Raw genomic sequence first — 24,321 nt, forward strand, 5'->3', positions numbered from 1 at the left:
CGATTCTCGGCTTGAGTCATTGTCTGTGCGGAGTCTGCACGTTCTCGTATCCACTTGGGTTTCCTCCGCGTGCTCCGGATTCCTCCCACAGTCCAAAGATGTGCAGGTTAGGTGGATTGGCTGTGCTAAATTCCCTTAGTGCCAAGAAAGGTAAGGTGGGGATAGGGTGGAGGTGTGGGGTTAGGGTGGAGGTATGGGCTTAGGCTCTTTCCAAGGGCCAATGCAGACTCGATAGACCGACTGGCCTCCTTCTGCACTGTAGATCATATGATTATCTATGATTTTTTTTATCCCAGTGTCCTGGCCATACTTATACCTCCATCAACATCACAAAATAGATCTGGTCACTGTCACATTAGGGTCAGTTAGTTCAGCTGGCTGGACAGCTGGTGTGTGATGTGGGGCATTGCCAACAGAATAGGTTCAATTTCTGTACCGGCCTTCTCAACCTTGCCCCTTGCCTGAGGTGTGGTGACCCTCAGGTTAATTCACCACCAGCCAGCTCTTTAAAGAGGAGAGCATCCTCTGGGACTGTGATGACATTTATTATTGCTGTGGGAGCTTGCTCTGCACAGATTAGCTGCTTCATTTCCTACATTAGAAAGGTGATTACATTTCAAAAGTACTTTAGTAGCTGTAAACGTTTTGAGATACCAGTGGTTGGATATAAATGCAAGTCTTCTTACTTTGCTATCCTAATGTTTCATTGTGTGGCTTGGTGTCAATTTTTGTTTGATGAGGTTTCTGGGAAGTGCCTTTGGATAGTTTGCAATGTTAAAGTCACTATATAAATGCAAAATCTTGTTGTTGGCATGTTCCACCTTTTCTAATTTAAAACAGACTGAGGTATATTAGACAGCATTAACATTCAGGTTTGTCAGAGCACTGGGAGTAAGTGAATGAATTTGCAAAATTCAACTCAATTGTAACTAAATCAATTACCACCCAGGTCACCAAAATGACTTTTGAATCTGCAATCCCGGTGACTATCCAACCAGTCTCAAGGCAGAACCTCACCCTTGAAAACATCTCAAGTTAATGTGGCTGTGCCAGATGTTATTTCTGGAACTGGGATGGGATCATATTGGAAAGGCAGAGATATGAGTTTCTTACCTGCGAGGTTCTGCTGCAACTGTGCTGTGCTGGGGGTTGGATTGTTCCTAAGCAAGGTGTACATGGACATCACCATTCCTGGGGTGCAGAAGCCACACTGGGAGCCATGGGCCTTGGCAATGCGCTCCTGGTCAAAGAGGAGGAGTGGAGAGATGGAGAGCGAGAGAGAGAACGATAATGAATAAATTGCTTCACCCTTTATTTGTGACATTTGACAATGATGAAACAGATTTGAACCTGCCTATCCCAGCAGTATAAATTTGTATTGCCAATTAGTTACATCCTGATATCAGCTGGTTCAAGTTGTTAGCAGTGGGATTAAAAATCGGATGACTTGTGTAAGGCTCGGGTGATGTGTCTGAATGCCTGTCGAGCCAGCAACTCACTTTGTCGTAACTTGTGGATGTCAAAGCAGTAACCAGCTCCTGGAAACTTTCAACAATGCTGTGCTCCTGATTTTAACAGACAAGACCAATCGCTTGCTACCCTCAAAAAATCCAGCACAGTCCCCAAAAGATCACATGGCTTATAACTCCTCATCGCTCATTATTTTTGTATCATTTGAGAAAGAATTGAAATTGGAAAATAATATTTGCCCTGATCTTTCCCCAGGACCCTGTTGCACACAAGTCACTTCTCAGTATTCAGTCCAGGACAAGCTTGGGACTTAATAATAATAATAATAATCACTCATTGTCACAAGTAGGCTTCAATGAAGTTACTGTGCAAAGCCCCTAGTCGCCACATTCTGGCGCCTATTTGGGGAGGCTGGGTACGGGAATTGAACCGTGCTGCTGCCTTGTTCTGCATTACAAGCCAGCTATTGAGCCCAGTGGGACTTATTGCCTGTCACGAGTTGCCCCAAGAACATTTTCTGTTTCTTGCCTGTAAGCCAATTTTTTATCCAACCTGACACTGGCCCAACCATTCAATGAACTCCAATTTTGCTAAACAACCTTTCAAGTCGTACTTTGTGAAATGCTTTCTTAAGATACATATCGACAACATCCATTGCTTTTCCTTCATCAACCTCTGTTACTTCTACAAAGAATTCTGTGAGATTGGTCATGCACAATCCACCTTCAAAAATAAAAGCAAAATACTGTGGATGCTGGAAATCTGAAATAAAAATAGAAAGTGGCAGAGATAATGGCATCCATGGAGTGAGCGGTCGCACATTTGGTGGCTCCCACTCAAGGTGGATTTTTTTCGGTCGTTTCCCCGCCCGAAGGGCAAAGTATTTGAGAGCAAGAGATGCAGGAGAGCCTGGGGAAGGGATTACTCCTCTGGTGTGGCTGGTGGTTGGCTCCACGGAGTAGGAGTGATGCAAGAAGAAAAGAGTTGTTGGAACAGGAGAGTCTTCGTGGCGCACCACAGGATAAGATGGTGGGGGCAACCAGTGGTCAATGGAGCATTTAATAGAGCTCTTCAATTAAAAGTTTCGGCAGCAGAGGAAAGAGGCCCTGGAAGACCTGGTCACAGAGGCGGAATCGATTAAGTTGAGGATCAAGAGAGTGGAGCAAAGGCTGGAGTCCCAGGACCAGGCAATCCTGAAAGTGGAGGAAGCGGTGAGGCCTCATTGGTGGCCGAGGTGGGGGTGATGCGGGAGAACCAGAAGAGGCCGAGGGAGAAGGTGGAGGACCTGGAGAATCGCTCCAGAAGACAAAACCTCAGGATTGTTGGGTGCCTGAAGGCATTGAAGGTGCGGAGGCTGGTGTTAACATGGCTAAGATGCTGGAGAAATTGGTGGGGAGGGGGCCTTTGACCAGTCCGTGGAGGTTGACCAAGCGCACAGGGTGTTGATGAGGAGGCCAGCAGGGCAATGGCGGTGCAGTTGCACCACTTTCTGGACAAGGAGAAGATCCTTTGATGGGCGAGGCAGACCAGGAAATGTTCCTGGGAAGGGACTGAGCTGCAGGTGTACTAGGATGGCCGGGTTTAATGGGGCAAAGACTGTCCTTTTTAAAAAGGAGGTGAAGTTGTGTGAAGCAACAGTGCTAATCACTGTAATACCGTGCCGTGCCTTGTTTGAGACATTTTACAGAAGGCTATACGAGTCTGAGCCCCCAGCCGGGGCGGGGGAGGATGCGACCAGTTTTGGACGGGCTGGAATTTCCCACAGTAAAGGAGGAGTTGGTTCAGGGACCGGGGGGCCCCAATTGGGCTGAGGGAGGTGATGGATAGTATGGTGGTGATGCAGGCAGGGAAGGCCCCAGGGTCAGATGGGTTCCCAGTGGAGTTTTACAAAAGGTATGGTGCGGACCTGAGGCCACTGTTGCTGAGGGCGTATAATGAAGCAAGGGAGAGGGGGATCTCCTCACCCCCTCACCACCCCCCCCCCCCCCCCCACCCCCCCCACCCCCACATTGTTGCAGGCGTCTATCTCCCTGATATTAAAGAAGGATAAGGATCCACTGCAGTGTGGGTCGTTCCGCCCAATATTATTAATGTAGACGCCAAGCTGTTGCCGAAGGTGTTGGCCTAGCCAATCGAGGAATGAGTCCTGGGGGTGATAGGCGGAGATCAGACGGGGAGGCAGTTGACAGCGAATGTGAGGAGGCTGCTTAATATAATCATTGATGCCTTCAGAGATGCAGGCAGAGGTAGTGGTGGCGGTGGACAGGGAGAAGGCGTTTGATTGGGTGGAGTGGCAGTAACTGCTGGAGATGTTGGTGCAGTTCAGATTCGGGCAGCGGTTTGTAAATTGGGTATGGTTGCTGTACAAGGCGGCGGTCACGGGTGTGCAGATGAACCAAGTGGGTTTGGGGTATTTTGGGCTGCATCGGGGAAAGGCAGACGTGCCTTTTCTCCTCGTTGTTCTACATCTTGGCAATAGAGCCATTGGCAATGGCACTTAGGGCATCGAGGGATTGGAGAGGGATTGAGCGGGGGGCGGGGTGGTCGAGCAGAGGGTATCATTGTATGCGGATGACCTGTTGCTCTATACCTCAGACCCTCAGGTAGTATCGGAGACATCTTGGAAATTTTAGAGGAATTTGGCCGGTTTCCAGTTGAATATGGGAAAGAACCAGGTGTTCACAATAGATGATTTGGTTGTTCACAATTTACATAGATGATTTGGAGTTGGGGACCAAGTGCAATGTGTCCATGTTTGCAGACGACACTAAGATGAATGGTAAAGCAAAAAGTGCAGAGGATACTGGAAGTCTGCAGAGGGATTTGGATAGGTTAAGTGAATGGGCCTAGGGTCTGGCAGATGGAATACAACGTTGGCAAATGTGAGGTTATCCATTTTGGTAGGAATAACAGCAAAAGGGATTATTATTTAAATGATAAAATATTAAAACATGCTGCTGTGCAGAGAGACCAGGGTGTGCTCATGCATGAGTCGCAAAATGTTGGTTTACAGGTGCAGCAGGTGATTAAGAAGGCAATGGAGTTTTGTCCTTCATTGCTAGAGGGATGGAGTTTAAGACTATGGAGGTTAAGCTGCAACTGTATAAGGTGTTAGTGAGGCCACACCTGGAGTATTGTGTTCAGTTTTGGTCTCCTTACCTGAGAAAGGACGTACTGGCGCTGGAGGGTGTGCAGAGGAGATTCACTAGGTTAATCCCAGAGCTGAAGGGGTTGGATTACGAGGAGAGGTTGAGTAGACTGGGGCTGTATTCGTTGGAATTTAGAAGGATGCAGGGGGATCTTATGAAACATATAAAATTATGAAGGGAATAGATAGGATAGATGCAGGCAGGTTGTTTCCACTGGCAGGTGAAAGCAGAACTAGGGGGCATAGCCTCAAAATGAGGGGAAGTAGATTTAGGACTGAGCTTAGGAGGAACGTCTTCACCCAAAGGGTTGTGAATCTATGGAATTCCTTGCCCAGTGAAGCAGTTGAGGCTCCTTCATTAAATGTTTTTAAGATAAAGATAGATAGTTTTTTGAAGAATAAAGGGATTAAGGGTTATGGTGTTCGGGCCGGAAAGTGGAGCTGAGTCCACAAAAGATCAGTCATGATCTCACTGAATGGCGGAGCAGGCTCGAGGGGCCAGATGGCCTACTCCTGCTCCTAGTTCTTATGTTCTTATGTTCCCGATTGAGACTAGAGGGCAAGAGAGGAGGTTAGGGGAATTGCTGTTTCGGGGGCTGGAGTCGTGCTTTATATATTTGGATGTCCAGGTAATGGGGGGGCTGGCTTGGCTGGTGGAGCAGATAAAAATTGGATTTCCTGAGGTGGGATGTGCTGCCGCTGTCGCTGGCAGGATGGGTGCAGACGGTGGAAATGACGGTGATGCCAAAATTTCTGTTTGTGTTTCAGAACCTCCCAATTGTCATGCCTAAGTAGGCTTTTAAGAAGGTCAATGCGCTGATCTCTGGGTTTGTGCGGGCGGGGAAGGCCCCATGGGTTAGGAGGGCTTTCCTGGAGCAGGGGCGAGTGGGGGTGGGGGGGGGGGGGAGATGGAGGAGGGGCGCGGATCTGGCGCTGCTGAACATGATGAACTACTACTGGGCGCCGAATATCGCCATGGTTAGGAAATGGGTCGTGGGGAGGGGTCGGTGTGCAGTCAGATGGAGACAGCATCGTGCAGGGGAACATGTTTGAGGGGTTTGTTGCTGGCGCCTCTGCCGTTCTCGCCAGCAAGGTACTCTGTGAGCCCAGTGGTGATGTCGGCTCGGAGGGTGTGGGGCAGTGGAGGCAGTATTTGGGATGGGAGGGTGCCTTAGTGTGGGCACTGACCTGCGACAAACATAGGTTTGCGCAGGGGTGTGGGTGAGCGACCTGGCAGAATTCCTGAGGCTGGAGAAGGTCAAATTCGTCCTGAAGGGGTCGGTGGATGGGTTCACTTGTCGGTGGAAGTCGGTTATCGATTCCTTTAAAGAGGTTTGAGGGGTCAGCGGGGGGCGGGGGGGGGGGGGGGGGCAGGGGGGTGGGGGGGGTTGGGGGGGGGTGGCGGGCAAGGTTGTGGGATGTTTATAATGTGGTTTGGTTGTTCTGCTTTTGTTTGTTGTACGAAAATGCCTTATATTCTAAAAAAAAATAGTTCGTGCTGGAAAAACTCAACAGAAAAGAAGTCATATTCAACTCAAAACATGAACTCTGGGTTCCCCTATCGGAGACTAACTATATAGTGGGCAGTGCCTTTCCCGCTGGCCAGGATCGTGGGATCCTGCGCCAGATTCTGCGCTCGAAACCTCATTGATTATGCACAAGCGGGTTCACCACTGAGTCACATTGCTGGTGGGCAGATGATTCCTCTGCCCGCCGTCAGCTAACAAGCTCAAAAGGTCCTGGCACCATATTTCAATAACAGTCCAGCACACTCCTATACTCTCTCTCTCGCCTGTCTTCACCAGACCACTTATCAGGGTGTCGGCGACCCTGAGGAAAAAGACTCACAGCCTCAACGGGACGTCTGTTCCTTGATTCAACCCCTTCCACCAAAACCCATCACCAGGGCTCCTATGCCCCAAATGGACCTCGACCTCTGAATGACCTCTTCATTCATCGCCTTCTGGTCAATAATGTGGTATCTCTTTGACCCCGCCCCTGTTTAGGGCGGCACGGTAACACACTGGTTAGCACTGTTGCTTCGCTGCACACGGGACCTGGGTGCGATTCCTGCTTGGGTCACTGTCTGTGCAGAGTCTGCACGTTCTTCCTGTATCTGCGTGGGTTTCCTCCGGGTGCTCCGGTTTCCTCCCACAAGTCTCGAAAGACGTGCTTGTTAGATGAATTGGACATTCTGAATTCTCCCCGTGTACCCGAACAGGCGCCGGAGTGTGGTGACTAGGGGATTTTCACAGTAACTTCATTGCAGTGTTAATATAAGCCTACTTGTGACACTGATAAAGATTATTATTATAGCTTTTCATGCAGCTTGTCAGGCTCCAGCTTCACTCCCCTCAGTCTTCCCTCCACCCTCCATTGTTCATCGTTCTCATCCACCTCCTTGCCTCTCTGCCTGCCATTGTGTGCCCTCACTCTTCCTCCCATCCACCCCTTGTACGGCCCTCCTTCCACATTGCCCACACCCTCGTCTTTGCTAGACTTTATGCCCTTGTTGGAATGTACTTAGCCCAGAGGTGAAGCATCTTTTTTAGGCTGAATTTTTGCCGCTGCCCTCTGCTGGGGGTGCTGGACCACATGCAGCAGTGCAACCCTGCTTCAGGCTGGGACATTGCGGGCGATTTTCTGTCCGCATTGCGCCTGGCAAAATCCTGCTATGTCGGAAAAATTGGGGTAGAGCTCTGAAACAGGATTTGTGCCAGGCGCCAAACAGTGCACAATGTTCCCAGGCCCTCCCAACAGACGCAATCTTGTTCACACCTTCTCTAGGCGAGGACCAGATTAATACATAAAAATTAAATTTAAATATTCAGAATCGGCCTTCAGCCAAATTCCCCCGCTCCTGCAAAGGCTTCCATCCATCGGCACAATGTGAAGCCTGCGCAAATTACTACTGGTCTCCACAAATGGGGGCCAGACATGATGATCAGGCCGGGGGGGGGGGGGGGGGGGGGGGGGGGGGGGCTGCTCAGAGGCCATTGTAATGTCTGTGTGGTCGAGGACATAACTGGAACCCTGGTAATGCCAACCTGGCACCAACATCCGAGCAGTGCCAACCTAGTAGTGCCAGGGTACTCGGGAGCAATGTTAAGGGGCAATGCCACGGGGTGGGGCCTGCAGGTGGGGCATGAAAGTGATGGGGCACAAAGGGCGTGGGCCTTTGGGGATCTCAGAGCGGGGTGTCGCTCACTTGGTAGGGGACGCTGGTATCAGCGATTGGGAGGAGGCGCTGGTACTGGTGATTGGGGAGGGCGGCCGGATGCTGCCGATTGAGGGGGATGATCTTTATTGGCGGGGCAAGGGGGAGGCAGTGGTATGTGGAGTTAATAGGAGATCGGAGCGCCTTTTAAAAAGGCACCTTGATCCCTGAAGATCCGGCCTTGCGTGTATCTTTGGGTCCCACACATCTCATTAATGGCGCAAACCACCCAAAGTTTTAAAAAATGACCAAATGCGGGAAGGTCACAATGGGAATAATGTCCGAACGGCTGGCATGGTTCGCAGTGATTTTTGTGCATGCCATGTCGTCTATTGGGAAAATTCCACCCATTGTATCAGCCTTAGACCCTATCCAGTATCAGTTGTCTGGCTGACAGAAGACAAGGTCATGGGGTCAAATTTGGAAACTTTCTGATTTGAACAGCACAGGAACAAAATGTTATGTCAATATACAGGTCAGTTTGTACTGCTGCGTAGGAATCCTGCTGAATAACAATGTAGACAGCAAGAAAGACACTTGAAGAGTGTCAAAGCTCCAGCATTGTGAGTGGGGTTATTTCTAACTATGAGAACCAGAAAACACAACATCCAATAGGGCAGATGTACCAAGTGAGCTTACAAAATATAAAACATTTCAGCAAAGATCCAGGATGTGTGAGTCTGCAATGAATCTGGTCTGATTGGAATCTCCTCATCTACAGGAGTGGGAACAATCGTGTTGTGGCTGTATTACTGAACCAGTAATTCGGAGAAAGGGCGTTCAGATCCCACTATGATGTATTTTAGTCAGATCCCACTATAATACTTCAAGAAAATGAATTCAACAAAAGTGACTAAAACTGTGCTGTTAGAAACACACCCTCTGGGGTGGGAAACATACCACCTTTATGTGCCTCCATTCCCACATCAATGAAGTTGACTCCTCTCTGCCCTGTGAAACATCCAGTAAATCATTCAGTGCTATTAATGCCCCCCACAACCCCAGTCCATACTCACCTGCACTGGGTGAATGCTGGTTCTGCTGCTGCCGATCCCCTCCACCGTGGTCACTGCAGCACCATACAGCGTGCAGAGAGGAGTCAGACAGGCGTTAACAGAGAAATGGCTTTCAGTTGCAGTAAAGGATAACAGCAGCAGCAGCAGCAACATCTCTCAGCTCACAAAGGTAATTCAGTCTTCAAAGGTTTTGAAGTGAAGCCCTTGTTGCGTAACTCCTCCCTGCAGCGTTCTCTTTCTGTCCATCTCCAGCGCTCACTCAACTGTCCCCTCAACCTATGTGAGTCCAGACACTGCACTGGCTGTCTGGACAGGCGGAAACACCAGAAAGAACTGACCTGGGACCCGAATCAAGAAGTGGCTGTCAATTACCAGAGGAATTATCAACATCTCTCCCTCTCACTCTCTTTGTCTCTCTCATTCTCTTTCTCTATGGGTCCAGCACAGTCTTTGTCTCTCTTCATCTCAGTCTCTCAGTCTCTGTCTCTCTCATTTTCTGTCTCCCTGTCTCTCCCCTCTCTCCTTGTGTCTATTGTGCTCTCATTGTTTCCTTCTCTACTTCGAGAGCTAAGTTATTTTTCTTTCTGGATCTTGGCCCCTGTGTCTAACTTTTTGTCTCTATTTGTTTCTGTTTTTCTGGCGCGATTCAGCGGACAAAGGTTAACGTCGCTTTTGGGCAAGTTTGGTGGGGTGTTTCTCATTGGCGAGATCGTGGCCCGTATTCAATGGCACATAGTGCCGAAAATGAGCCCTCACTTACATTTCACAACTCTTGGCCCCCTTGCTGTCTGATTCACCTGACTAACACCTCAGCTGTTTGCTGCTCACAAGGAGGAGCTGCTTTTAAACACCCCCTCACCACTCGCTCCCAGTCAACACACAAGCTAGGCACCGTGCAGACCTGCTCCTTGCTTTGGCAATGCCGACCTGATCAGTCTTCTCAATGCTGTCGATGAGAGATGGGCACCCTGTTCCCCCGAGGGGGACGGAGAGCTAGTACCCTGGTCAGAAATGCTGCCAGGGAGGAAGTGGCAGCTGTAGTGGGTGTGGGCAGCATGACCAGGAGGACCGCCGTCCATCAGAAGGCAAACAGTCTCCAATGAGCTACAAGGGTAAGTTACCACCTCTCTCCTAGCATCACTTCCACCTGCCACCCCTCAAATTCCGTACCCTCCCCTTTCCCCCACAATCGACTGACTGACACCTTGCACCAACCCCATATCTGGTCTTCAAACTTGTTCCTCAGAATCCCCTGGCACCCACCAGCATAACTTCCTCATGTGTCGGTGTTGTGACCTGCTATCGACAACCCTTGACCCCCTTGACTCATCAAGCCTGTTGCTCACAGTGTGTTTGTCTCCGCAGGGCAAGATAGCCCATAAGAAGAGGGAAAGGGCGATGACAGGGGAGGAGTCCCAAAGATCCGAGTCCTCACCCCAGCGAAGAATAGACCCTGAAAATCGCGGGCTTGTCTGAGGAGAGAGCAGTCACCAACAGCGAGATTGGCCTGTGCCAGAGGTGAGGATCCACTGCCCCTTCACCCAAATGACCTGGGTCAAGTGAGTTCTTCATGTCTCACAAAATTAATCTGTCCCTTTCACTGACCAATGTCCACTGCCTCACAGGATCACTACCCCCGCCGCCCCCTCCCCCCCCCCCCCCCACCCCCTCCATGACAGCCACCCAAGAGAACACCTCGGAGGAGAGTTCCGAGGAGAACACTGGCAATGCATCACCCACACCTTCCACCTGCGCAGGCCTGGTGGGCGACATTAGCGGACAGACTTCTTCCCTGTGTCTACGTGGGTCTCACCCACACAACCAAAGATGTATAGGGTAGGTAAATTGGCCACGCTAAATTGCCCCTTAATTGGGAAGAAAAAAATTAGTCGACCGGCTTCGGGGGCACAATCTGGTGAGCACCACACAGCTGCTGATGCACATCAGGTGGAGACAAGAACCCCCAGGTGAGACAGCAGTCAGAGGTCTGCTGGATCCCAGGACTTAGCTCGGTCTCAACCAGATCCCAGAGCTGATGCAGATGATAGGTCAGAGCCGTGAGATTCAGGAGGGGATGTCAGCACCATTCCAGCGACTGCAAGGTCGATCGGAAGAGTCCCAAAGCTTTCAGGAGCAGGTGATGGTGCTGGCAATGCGTGGCACTGAGGCCAACACTGCTAGGGTGGCTACCACAGTAGAAAGCCTGGAGCACATCGGCAGCGTCTTGAGTGGTGGTGTCCAAGGCATGGATCAGTCTCTGATGACCATGGCAGAGGGCCTCGCTGAGGTCCCAATTGCTGAGGAACATGTCCTAGATGCAGGTAGACAGTGTCGAAGCACTCCAGAGCATGACCCAGTTACCGAGTAGCATTGCTGAGGGCATCGGCACCATGGTGCAGACATTGGAGAGCCGCCAGGGCTGGGAGCCAGATCACTCAGAGGTTTCTGGAGCTCACTCCAGCTGCTCCTCAACCCATGGAGTTCCCCCCAGATGCTACAGACACCATCAGGGAGGAGGAGGCACTGGAGGCCAACACGGGACCTGTCACCAAGGAGACTATGGCAGTCCCCAGTTCTCCTGAACCCCCAACCCCTCTCCTGATAGGGATGCATCTCAAGAGTGTTATGGGCCAGGGTTTAGAGAACCCCAAAGTTCATGACCCACAACTTTTAATAGATTGTGGTATGGGGAGCACACGGCCCACTCTACAGGTGTGGTACAGCAGAAATGGAAAAGTATCTTTTTAAAGCAAAACAATGTTTATTCTATGAACTCAAGTTAGCCTTTTTAAAAAATACAGTGAACATCTTAGCAACCATTAATTCAAATACAATCCCCAAAGAATACAACACTAAGTAATCCTTAAGCTGTCCTTTTAACATCCAGAAGACTTTTAAAAAAAACTTTCAACAGAAGCACATCAGGTTAAAGTCACTACTGAGAGCAGTTATTAGTTTTAAATCACCAGGATCGATTTACAGTCTTTAGATTACAGAGAGAGACTCTAATACACCTTCTGGCTGTGACTGCAGCTATCCAGCTCTGAAAACGAAACTAAAACACACCCTGCAGCAAACAGCCTAAAATGAAAGTAAAATGCTGACAGACAGCCCAGCTCCACCCACTCTCTGACATCACTGCGGTAATAAACACCCATTTCTTAAAGGTACTCTCCCTACAGATATTTATATAAGCACCCATTTATAAACACCCATTTCTTTTTTTTTAACAAACAATTTTATTGAGGTATTTTAGGCATATAGAAAAAGTGACAGTACAAAAAAAAGTCAAGTCACAAATTAAACATAGTGCAAACCACGGCTCTGTTCACGCAAGGACCTGCCTCAATATCCCCCTACTCTACTCTACCCTAGCGCCCCCCCCCCCCACCCACCCCCACCCCCCCACCCGCTGACGCTTACTCCTCTGCAAAGAAGTCAATAAACAGCTGCCAACTTCGGGCGAACCCTAATAGCGAACCTCTCAAGGCGAACTTGACTTTCTCTAGGCCAAGAAAGCTCGCCATGTCCGACAGCCATACCTCAGCCCTCGGGGGCTTTGAGTCTCTCCATGCTAACAGTACTCGTCGCCGGGCTATCAGGAAAGCAAAGGCCAGAACGTCGGCCTCTCTCTCTTCCTGGACTCTCGGGTCCTCCGAAACCACAAAGATTGCCACCTCAGGGCTCATTACCACCCCAGTTTTCAATACCCGGGACATGACATCTGTGAATCCCTGCCAAAACCCCGAGTTTAGGGCACGACCAGAACATGTGCACATGGTTAGCTGGCCCTCCAGCGCATCTAGCACACTTGTCCTCCAGCCCGAAGAATTTGCTCATCCAGGCCACCGTCATGTGGACCCGGTGCATGACCTCAAACTGGATCAGGCTGAGCCTGGCGCATGTTGCGGTCGTGTTTACTCTGCTCAGGGCTTCTGCCCCGATACCGTCCTCCATCTCCCCCCCCCCCGAGCTCCTCCTCCCACTTAAGCTTCAGGTCCTCGGTCTGCGTATCCTCAGCTCCCATTAGTTCCTTGTAGACGTCTGAGACTCTACCATCTCCCACCTTTCCCCTAGAAACTACCCTGTCCTGCCTCCCCTTCGGCGGGAGACGTGGGAAGGACGGCACCAGTCTGTGTACAAAATCCCGCACCTGTAAGTATCTAAATTCGTTCCCCTCACCAACCCAAACTTCTCCTCCAGCGCCCTCATGCTCGGAAAGCTCCCTTACAGGAACAGATCCCCCATCCTCACAATCGCCACCCTCCTCCACCTTCGATACCCCCCCGTCCATGTTCCCCGGGGCAAATCGGTGGTTGCCGCAGATTGGGGTCCACACCGATGCTCTTACCTCCCCTACATGCCTCCTCCACTGGCCCCAGATACGAAGAGCTGCCACCACTATCGGGCTGGCGGAGTACCGTGCCGGCGGAAGCAGCAGAGGCGCCGTGACCAGGGCTGCTAAGCTTGTGCCCCTGAACGAAACAGCCTCCATCCGCTCCCAAATCGACCCCGCACCCACCATCCATTTCCTTATCATCGCACAGCCCAGCTCCACCCACTCTCTGACATCACTGCAGTAATAAACACCCATTTCTTAAAGGTACTCTCACATGACAAGGGCAGTGGGCCGAACAGGGTGGAACGGCGATGCCTGTAACATTGGCAAGTCGGACGGGGCTCTCCGGCTCCATGCCAAGGGCATCAAAGGCCACAGAGCACGGAAAGCAGAATGCTACCTCCACATCTGATGTGCATCCTGGGGTCACACTTAGATGCAGTAGTCGGACACGGAAGATCAAGAAGAGTGAGGAGCATTGAATGGGCATTGGTGAGCTCACTATCTGTAGTGAGGGGGAATGGAAATCAGTCAAATTAAAATGTTCTATTAAAACATGCCACACACTGATACATATGAAGCCACTGTCATGTTAATCTTCACAGTGGACCTGCCCGCACCCCCATCCCCTGTTGCCCCCGCCCTCCCCAACCCCACCCCTTGGGTACAGTAGTGCAAGGCATCACCCCCGATGCAGATCCCATTCAGAGGATGGATGTGAGTGTGATGTCAGCAGAAAGACAGGAGTCAGACATTTGCAGAACTGAGGAGCACCAGAACTTGCATCACATCGAGTTATCATCACTCTCCTGCCTTATATGGTGACCCGCTGACCCTGCCAATACAGGCCTGTCATAATATATACCAGTATATCATGGTGCAGATACACACACACTGATGGACACACAGCAAGACCAATCAACACACTCAACACCGCAGCCAATCACCAGTTAGAGCACACTCACTATAAAGACAGGGAGCACCAGAGTTCCCGCTCATTTGGGATGCAGCCTTCTATAAGGACAGAGCTTACAGCTTACAGCACAGGTCCTCACCATGTGCTGAGTGCATAGACTGGTTCGGACAGGCATAGCTCTTTAGTTTAATCTAACATCGTGTTAACCCACAGTGAAAGTATGCTCAACAGTTTCTAACTTAATAAAATAGTGTTGCACTATTTTAAGTGTTGGTGGCCTGTATGTGTTCCACGGATCCAGAGCACCCAAAACATCAAGGCCCATCGCCTGGAGTGAAGTTACACAGACCCTGGGAGGGGGGAATAGGGTGGTTGAGGGCAAATGAGAGGGAGAAAGTGGGAAGAGAAGGGAAGCAGGAGGTATTGGTGGAAGTGGGGCATGTGGGGCGGAAGGTAGATGGAAATGATGGGGGAGGTTGAGCTCACGGACACATCTCATCCTGGGAAACTCTGGAGATGATGAGGGCCTCCCTGGTCCTCCTGATATGTCAGAACTTTGTCGCTGCCTGTCTTCCAACCTCCGGATCCTCCTCGGTCCTCCAGCCCCTCCTGGTTTGTAACCCCCTCCTCAGACAAGACCACATGTCCCTCCACCACCTCCTCCTCCTCCAGCATGTCGCCCCACCATGTACTAGATTATGGAGGGCACAACAGACTACCATAAACCGGTAGACCCTCTGGGAGGTGTACTGCAAGGCACTGCCAGAGCGGTCAAGGCATCGGAACCACATCTTGAGCAGCCTGATGCACCACCCAACGACAACACAGCTGGCAACATGGGCCTCATTGTATCGGGCCTCTGTCTTCGTCTCCGGCCTCCACACCGGCGTCATCAGCCATGACCTCAGCGGGTATCCCTTGACCCCTGTGAGCCAATCGGCCATCCCAGAGTGTTCATTGAAGACACCGGGGATCTCCGAGTGTCTCAGGATGCAGCTGTCATGCACAGTCCCAGGGTGGTGGGCCCACACGTGTGTGCACACCTGGGGTGGTGATTGCACATGATCTGAACACTCACTTGGTGGAACCCTTCCTGTTAATATAGGGCACCCCCGCTGCCTCGGTGCTCACCAGGTGACATGCATGCCATCGATGGCCCCCTGGATATGGGAATCCTGACAATGGCAGTGAATCCTGCAGCCAGGGCTTCTTGGTGGGCCTGGTTCAGGGCGAAGGTGATGTAGTCTGATGCACGGGCATACAGAGCATCTGTCACCTCCAGGATGCACCTGTGGGTTGATGACTGCACAATGCCACACAGGTCCCTCGGGATGCAACAGATCCCTGCTCGAGCCCTGGAATGAACCGGTGGCATAGATGTGTAGGGCTGCAGTGACGTTGACAGCCACTGGGAGTGGGTGCCCTCCCCCTCCACGGGATGACATGTACACGAGGGCGTGGTACAGGTACCACACTGTCTTTCTGTTAAGATGGACTCTTCTGCGACACATGATGTCCATCAACTCATGGAAGGACCAACGTCACCTGTACACTTCTGGCCGTCGCTGGCCTCCCCTCTGGCCCCCTCCTCGGCCTGATGGGTGGCCGGGTCTTCAGGGTGTGTCGTGGCCCCCTGCACATGTGGTGCCAACTCCAGTCTATGCTTGCATTGCTGCCGTCATTGGTGTCTGCCTGCCTTGGCTGCCACAAGCGCAGTAAGGGCGGCCTCCATGGGATCCATATGGGTACCACCATTACACGTGAGAACACCACGCAGCAGGTATGCGGTACACACTCGAGCAACGCGGCCAACATTGTCTACCTCATACGCTGCGCAAAACGGTCACCGATCCTCCGTTTGGCTGGGGGTTAGCATGTAATGGGGGGGGTGAATGCAAACATTTTTTATCTGGAAGGAATTGGGGAAAGAGAGAGACCAACAATCAGTTAGGGCTTCCATTCCAGGACCCTCAAATGCCCCAAGCCTCCCCCACTCTTAACATGGTTGTGCCGCCTTCTCTCGGTACCATTCAGCAAGCTAGTTGTGCGAGAAAACCTTGCTCTGCACACTCACCCCTGGTCACAACAGGAACCCCTGGACCACAGACCCCTGCCAGGAACATTAAGGAGACCATGCTCACCTCCCTGCACTCATCCACATACTTACCCTTTGATCGCAGGAGGGTCTTCAGTGGTGAAGCCCTGCTCATAGTATTTGATTGTTGGCAGCTGCTTCAAAGGGCCGGTTTAGCTCAGTGGGCTAGACAGCTGGTTTGTGATGCAGAACAAGGCCAGCAGCACAGGTTCAATTCCCATACCAGCTTACCCAAACAGGCGCCAGAATGTGGCGACTAGGGGCTTCTCACAGTAACTTCATACTTGTGACAATAAAAGGTTATTATTATTATATTATGGTGCTGACACTCCTAGACTACAGGATGCTTGTTCAGGTATCAAATTTTGCTGCACATGCAGTGCGCTAATCATCCTCTGGGGAGACGTTTGAGAGTCAAGGAGCGGAAAGTGCTCTCACAACTAACAAGGCTAATTCCTCCTTTTTTTAAAAATTTAGAGTACCCAATTCTTTTTCTCCAATTAAGGGGTAATTTAGCGGGCTAATTCACCTACCCTGTACATTTTCTGGGGTGTGGGGGTGAGGCCCACACAGACACGGGGAGAATGTGCAACCTTCACATGGGCAGTGACCCGAGGCCATGGTCAGCTGCCCTCCACTCAACCACATACATACTCTTTGGTCGCAGGAGGGTTTTGTGGACAGACAGGATGCAGCTGCGGTTGCCCATGCTATGGAATAGCAACCTCTGTCTTTTTCCTTCTCCCTCTCCCTCTGTCTCCCTCTGTCCCGCATTGGTCAACATTTTAACTGCGAAGAGAAGGCACATGTTCGGGTGTGGTCGGGAATTCAAAGTCCCAAAAAGTGGCGTCGGGTTGGGAAACCTGCCCATTTTCATGTATTACTCAGGCGGGTTATGGAATGCTTGAGGAGCGGTCAGGTGATTAATGAAAATATTCAAAGAGGCAGTTAACTGAGAATCCAACCCAGCATCCAGGTTTTAACAGCCAGGACATGGGTTCCCCGAGCTCTGTAAAACTTACTGGGGCCGACAAGGCAGGACCACAACATGGACTCATTGAACAATCTGACAGGCTGGGAGAAATCACAATGTTTGAGGCCAGCTTCAGTGAGAGTTTTGGGCTTATAGGATTCATTCTGACAGCCTGAAATCGCTGCTTTGTAGACATATCCAACAAGTTGGAAGTGGTTTCACCACCTTGGAATTTATTCACCTTCATCTCAACCTTCACTGCAGCATGGGAAAAAGTTATGCAGCAGTAGCCTGGTCCTCTGATAAAGAACAACAGCAGCAGCTACGTGACCTGGACAAGTTGAGTGAGTGGGCAAACACATGACAGACACAGTACAATGTGCTAAATGTGAAGTTATACACTTTGGTGTGTAAAACAGAAATGAAGAGTATTATTTAAATGGTGATATATTGGGAAGTGGTTAATGCACAAAGGGATCTGGGTGTCTTTGTACACCAGTCAATGAAAGTGGAGAGGCAGATTCAGCAAGCAATTACGAGCGCAAATGGTATGTTGGTCTTCATTGCAAGAGGATTTGTTCAGAAGTAGAGATGTCTTACTGCAGCTGTACAGGGGCTTGGCGAGACCACACCTGGAGTATTGCGTGCAGTTTTGGTCTCCCTACCTGAGAAAGGATATACTTGTAATAAAGGAAGTGCAGCGGAGGTATGGGCTGATACCGGGATTGGCAGGACTATCCTATGAGGAAAGATGGATCGACTGGGACTGTATTCACTGGAGTTTAGAAGGATGAGAGGAGATCTGATTGAAACACATAGGATTCTCCGATTTTCAGGCTATGTCCTGAAGCCAGTGTGGGAATGGTGGCGTTTTACGACTGAACATTCGGCGCAAAACGGTCACCGATCCTCCGTTTGTCTGGGGGTTCGCATGTAATGGGGGGGTGAATGTAATTTGACTTGAATCCAAGGTCCCGGTTAAGGCCGTACTCATGTGTGCGGAACTTGGCTGTCAGTTTCTGCTCAGCGATTCTGCGTTGTCATGCGTCCTGAAGGTCACCTTGGAGAAGGCTTACCTGAAGATCAGAGGCTGAATGCCCTTGACTGCTGAAGTGTTCCCCGACTGGAAGGGAACATTCCTGCCTGGCGATTGTCGCGTGATGTCCATTCATCCATTGTCGCAGCGTCGGCATGGTCTCACCAATGTACCACGTCTCGGGACATCCTTTCCTGCAGCGTATGAGGTAGACAACGTTGGCCGAGTTGCACGAGTGTGTACCGCGTACCTGCTGGGTGGTGTTCTCACGTGTAATGGTGGTACCCATGTTGATGATCTGACAGTACTTCCCCGGAGCGGAAAAACTACGACATCTTCTTCGCAGCCTTCAACACGTCATCAATGAAGATGAACATCTTGCCAAAGCCATTCCCACACCTCCACTACTTGCCTTCAAACAACCGTGCAACCTCAAACAAACCATTGTTTGCAGCAAACTACCCAGCCTTCAGAACAGCGACCACGACACCACACAACTCTGCCATGGCAATCTCTGCAAGACGTGCCAGATCATCGACATAGGTGGGCGGAGCAAAAGAATCCAGCCCACAGAGTCTTCATTGACAGAGTGCATGCTGTCATCGCGCTCACACCCTGTGATTGGTAAAGAAAACTGGAAGTAGGATGCTAATGCTCATAGCCGAGTTAAAGAAATACAACAAAACCCATTTCAATTGGCAACAGATGTTCGACCATTACTTCTCTCCCGGATTTGTGCAAGTCTATCCATTAAGATTCCACCTTATATTTCTTCACTGGGGCGATCCAATGGCCGCACTGCCCCCGAAAAGCAGATTGCCATGGTGCAGCATGGACATTGAAAGCCAGGAAATCCCACTCTCGGCTTGCAATGCCTCGCGAGATCCAACGCTATCTCACGAGACATTGCAATGGGCGGGATCACATTTTAGCAAATCTGCATTTTAGATCAAGACAGTGAGCCTCATTCTAATGTGCAGATTCCAACAGTACCTGAGGCTCTGGAATTCAACCCCTCCGCCTCAAGAACTTGCGTGAGCGCCATTTAGCATTAGTCCCGTCAAAAGGGTCCAGGCGGAATGGCAGTCAAGCGGGTGTACCAGGGGATCGGAGGCCCCAGCTGCATGCCCTTTGGGTAGGATAGTACACTGGCACTGCTGGTGCCACCTGGGTACCCAGGCAGTGCCAGCCTGGCACCTAGGCTGTGTCATCTGGGTGCCATCCTGGCGCTACCAAGGTTCCCAGGCAGCACTGCTAGCTGGCATAGACACTGCCAAGGTGCCAAGTTGGCATTTTGTGTGCATTTGATTGGGCCAGGGTTGCCCAGGACCTCTCGCTATAATGGGGAGTTCCGGCGAGCGGAGCACCCCACTGTACAAAATGGGGCTATGTTGCATTGAATAGCCCTGTGTTTCTCGGCACTGAGAGTGCCGGGAGACACGCAGCTAACCGCTCTTGCTAGGGGACTGTGTTCCCTTTTGGGAGAATCATCCATTCTGTCTCTCACTGCCTCTCCCTTTGTCTCTGCCTCTCTCTCTTTCTCTCTCTCTCTCTCTCCTCAACCTCTCTACCTCTCTCCCAATGTCTCTCTTTCTATCTCTTTCCTTCTCTTTCTCTACACCAACTTGTGACATCTAACATGGAAGTGTTTGGACACCTGGATGTTTACAGCCCTCAAACATCTAGTCAATTAAATCTTTCATTATCCATTGACCCGGATTTTTACATCCACCTCTAAGATTCTCACTGAAGCAGCTCCAAGCCTACTCCAATATTATTTTATCTCTATCCTCCTGTTCCTCTCTCTTCCCTTGGGCTTTGCCCAAGTGATTCATATCACTGGATTGTGCCAGTGTGCAGTTTGTTCAGGTCACAATTGCAGGTCTCCACCAGTTAAATTGTTTAAACAGTTAGCAAAAGGATACAAGATCTTCTTTTCCAGGACATTGTACTTGGAAATCATCACGGTGCATGCTCCACAACCTCCGCCGCCACAACCGTACTTAGTCCCCGTTTGCCTGACTGATAGCACACAGGTCAAGGGTAAATCTCAATCAAGGTTGACACTTAAAGATACTTCCCGCAAAAAGCCTTGGGGAATCTAACCAGACAACCATTATTTGATGTACACTGGAATAGCGGATCTAGGTAAGTGCTCTGGTCAGTGGACACTACATTTGGTCCAATGATCAGAGATATCAGATAATCAGCTCCTGCTTGGTAGATCAATTACTTCAGTTATCTGCAGATACTAGAAAATCTGGAGTTATTCTCCTCAGAGCAGAGAAGGTTGAGAGGAGATTGGACAAATAATAAAAGGTGTAGATAGATTAGATAGGGAGAAACCGTTTCCACTGGCAGGAGGGCCAATAACCAAAGGACACAGACTTAGGGTGTTTGGAAAAAAATCAGGTGAAATGAGGAGATTATTTTTAATGCAGTGAGTTGTTCTGCTTGAAAATCTGATGCCTAGAAGGATGGTGCAAGCAGATTTAATCGTAACTTTTAGAAGGGAATCAAAAAATATTTGAAGGGAAAAAACCTGCAGGGTTTTGGGGAAAGAGCAGGAGAGTAGGATTCATTGGGTTTAAGAGCCTGAACAGGTTTGATGGGCCAAATGAGAAACATCAGGTGTAGGTCTCTCCTGAGTTATGCCCTTTCTCCCTCTTCTGTCAGTTTTCATACTGATGCCCCAGGCTCTCATGTGAGAGAGGTGACCAATGTCAGAAGACTGTGATGCTGGGGACCTGCTGGAGGTTCAAGCCTGAAAACAATAGAATTTTGTGAGGGACTATCATATGAGGAGAGATTGACTAGGTTGGGATTGTTCTCGCTGGAGTTCAGAAAAATGAGGGGGGATCTCATAGATACTTATAAAATTCTAACAGGACTAGGCAGGGTAGATGCAACGAAGATGTTACCAATGATCGGTGTGTCCAGAACCAGGGATCACAGCCTGAGGATTCAGGGTAAACTATTTCGGACAGGGATAAGGAGACATTTCTTCACACAAACAGTGGTGTGCCTGTGGAATCCATTACCACAGGAAGTAGTTGATGCTAAAATTTTGAATATATTCAAGAGGCGGCTGGATATAGCAATTGGTGAGAATGGGATCAAAGGCAATGGGGAGAAAGCAGGATTAGGCTATGAGTTGGATGATCAGCCATGATCATGATGAATGGCGGAGCAAGTCGAAGGGCCAAAAGGCCTTCTCTTGCTCCTATCTTCTATGTATCTATGTATCGATGTAAGGATGTCAAGGCCAATATAGGCCCAGGTTGGAAAATTGAGTTGATATTCAGATCAGCCATGATCTAATTGCATGGTAGAGCAGGCTCAAGGGGACAACTAGATAGATTTTGACCATTTCCCCTGGATATCTAATAGCATTGCCATCATTGCGTTCACCATCCTGAGGTTCACCATCGACCAAAACCTCAACTGGACCAGCCACGTAAGTAATGTGTCTGGAGGTGAGTCATTACCTCCTTGCTCAGCAAAGCCTCATTCTTACTTACCATAACAACAACTTGATATATAGGGCTGTATTTTTCAGCCACCCACCACAAGATTGCCACAGACGGGAAAGGGACCATGTAAAGGTCCGTTGACCTCGGGTGGGAATTTCAAGTCACCGGGCGGGCACGGCCGAAAAAACCTATCCATAACATAGCAAACATAGGCCTAGGAACACTATTGACGCATTAGGTGAACCCCTAATTGCAAGCAGTACGATGGAATTCCTTTATCCCAAACCTCTGGATAATCTTCACAATAAGCCCTCAACATTGTCTTTAACATCTGATGCCACCATTCTAATGCTCCCTGCGATTCTGGATGGTATGCAATTGATTTAAATTGTTTTACTCCTAAGCTATCCATAATCCCCTTGAATAAACTCAAGGTAAAATTTGATCCTTGATCCGATTGTATTTCTGTGGGTAGTCCATATCTAGTAAAAAATTTAAGTAACTCCTCCACAATCTTTTTAGCTGTAATATTTTGTACTGGAAGGGCCTCTGGAAATCTAGTAGACACATCCATTATAGTCAAAAGATGTTGATTCCCACTTTTCGTTTTCGGAAGCGGTCCTATGCAATCAATTAAGACACTTGTAAAAGGTTCCTCAAATGCTGGAATGGGTATTAAGGGCGCTGGTTTTATCACCGCTTGAGGTTTCCCTATCACGTGACATGTGTGACATGATCGACAAATTCTAACGACATCTTTATGTAGTCCAGGTCAATAAAAATGTTTTGTATTTTAGCTTGCGTTTTCCTTACTCCCAAATGACCTCCTACTGGTACCTCATGTGCTAGTCGCAACAACGCCTTTCTGTACCTTCCGGCAATACCACTTGATGAACTTCTGCCCACTTTTCATTCGCCTGCATATGCAAAGGTCTCCAGTTTCTCATTAAGACATCATTTTAAAGTAATAACATTCTGGTATACACTCAGATTCATCTTCCGTATATGCTTTCTATACATCCGTTTTATTTCTCTATCTTTCTGTTGTAACTCCACCAACTTTGCTGAACTAAAAATATCCGCCTCATCCTCCACCTGTTCTTGTTCTTTTCCAACCATCTGATCAAAAATCAATTCTGATAATTCAACCTCAACTTTATCTTCACTCTTTGATTTCTCCTCTTGTCTTAACCTGTGCTTTGCGATCTTGTTACTACACAATCAGGAAAAAACCCAGGATATTCATCCTTCAACAATTCAGATGTTTGATTTTCCACTGGCTTATCAACCACAGTAGGCATCACTTCCGCCTGCAATCCAGCTATATCATTACCCAAAATAAACTGTATTCCTGGACAAGATAGTTTCTCTATTACTCCTACTACCACTTCACCACTTTTCACTGAGCTTTCCAACCTCACCTTATATAATGGAACACAACTCTTCTCACCATGAATTCCACATATTACCACCTTTGCTGGCAATATTCCTTCCAAACTACATAACTCCTCACCTCTTACCATCAAAGATTGACTAGCTCCCATATCTCTTAAAATTCTGACTTCTTTACCTACTCCTCCTGCTACACATGAGTAAACTTTACCCACACAAGTAAATTCTTTAAAGAGATCTGGCACCATCTCATCAATCACCTCTTGATCAGGCTGTACATTCTTTTGCACCTCCTTCACTTCACTTGGGCTTTTCTTCACCACTTTAACAAACCCCACTGGCTTATCCAGTTTTACCACATCAGCCTTCCCAGTGTTTTTCTTCAACCTCCAACACTGTTACTTTACATGGCCTAGTTTATCATAGTAAAAACATTTGAAACTTTTCATTTCCCTTCCACCCTCCTGGATTTATTTCTTAATCTGAGGTACACTATCCTTATTATCTCCAATCAGATCCCCGTTACCTCTACCACCTGAGTATTTTTCCTTTCCCCAGTTTCTATCCCTCACAGGCTGAAACTGATGTTGGAAACCAACCTTTGATTTATGAACTAATTCATAAGCATCTGCCATTTCTGCTGCTAATCTTGCAGTTTTAACCCTCTACTTTTCCACATGAGTTCTCACTACATCAGGAATTGAATTTTTAAACTACTCCAAAATTATCATTTCTCTCAGAGCTTCATACGTTTGGTCTATTTTCAAAGCCCTTATCCACCTCTAAAATTACTCTGTTTGATCCTTTCAAACTCTATGTATGTTTGACCTGGTTATTTCCTTAAATTTCCAAACCTTTGTCTGTAGACTTCAGGCACTAGTTCATATGCACCTAAGATGAATTTTTTCACTCCTCGTACATCCCAGATACCTCCTCTGATAGTGATGCAAACACTTCACTAGCTCTACCTACCGTCCTGTGGCCATTTCATTTGTTTAGCTACCTTCTCAAATGAAATGAAAAAGGCTTCTACATCCTTCTCATCAAACCTTGGCAATGCTTGGTCATATTTAAATAGATCCCCACCAAACCTTCGACTATGATGCTCTTGCTCACTATCCTCATCACTATCTTCAGACTGTACGTTTCTCTTTACCTCCGCCAATTTTAACTGACTTTCACGTTTCATGGCCAGTTTCTGAAGTTCAAAGTCTCTCTCTTTTTCTTTTTCCCTGATCTGTACCTC

The 24,321-nt window shown here is 49.0% G+C and overlaps 1 protein-coding gene across 4 annotated transcripts in view; it reads right to left on the reverse strand.

The window, feature by feature from the left end:
- Positions 1-24,321, reverse strand: part of LOC140395531 (aldehyde oxidase 1-like) — a 331,856-nt gene that overhangs the window by 234,938 nt on the left and 72,597 nt on the right. For 3 of the 4 annotated variants that reach the window (XM_072483451.1, XM_072483442.1, XM_072483460.1), the window contains exons 3-5: positions 20,136-20,232; positions 8,852-8,960; positions 1,114-1,240 (exon numbers count right to left, since the gene is read on the reverse strand). In XM_072483451.1, the coding sequence (XP_072339552.1) occupies positions 1,114-1,240; positions 8,852-8,960; positions 20,136-20,232 (333 nt within the window). The remainder of the gene's footprint in view (positions 1-1,113; positions 1,241-8,851; positions 8,961-20,135; positions 20,233-24,321) is intronic. The other variant, XM_072483466.1, reaches the window with a different exon arrangement.

Source organism: Scyliorhinus torazame, chromosome 2, assembly GCF_047496885.1.
Source record: "Scyliorhinus torazame isolate Kashiwa2021f chromosome 2, sScyTor2.1, whole genome shotgun sequence".
In the NCBI taxonomy this organism is placed as follows: Eukaryota; Metazoa; Chordata; class Chondrichthyes; order Carcharhiniformes; family Scyliorhinidae; genus Scyliorhinus; species Scyliorhinus torazame.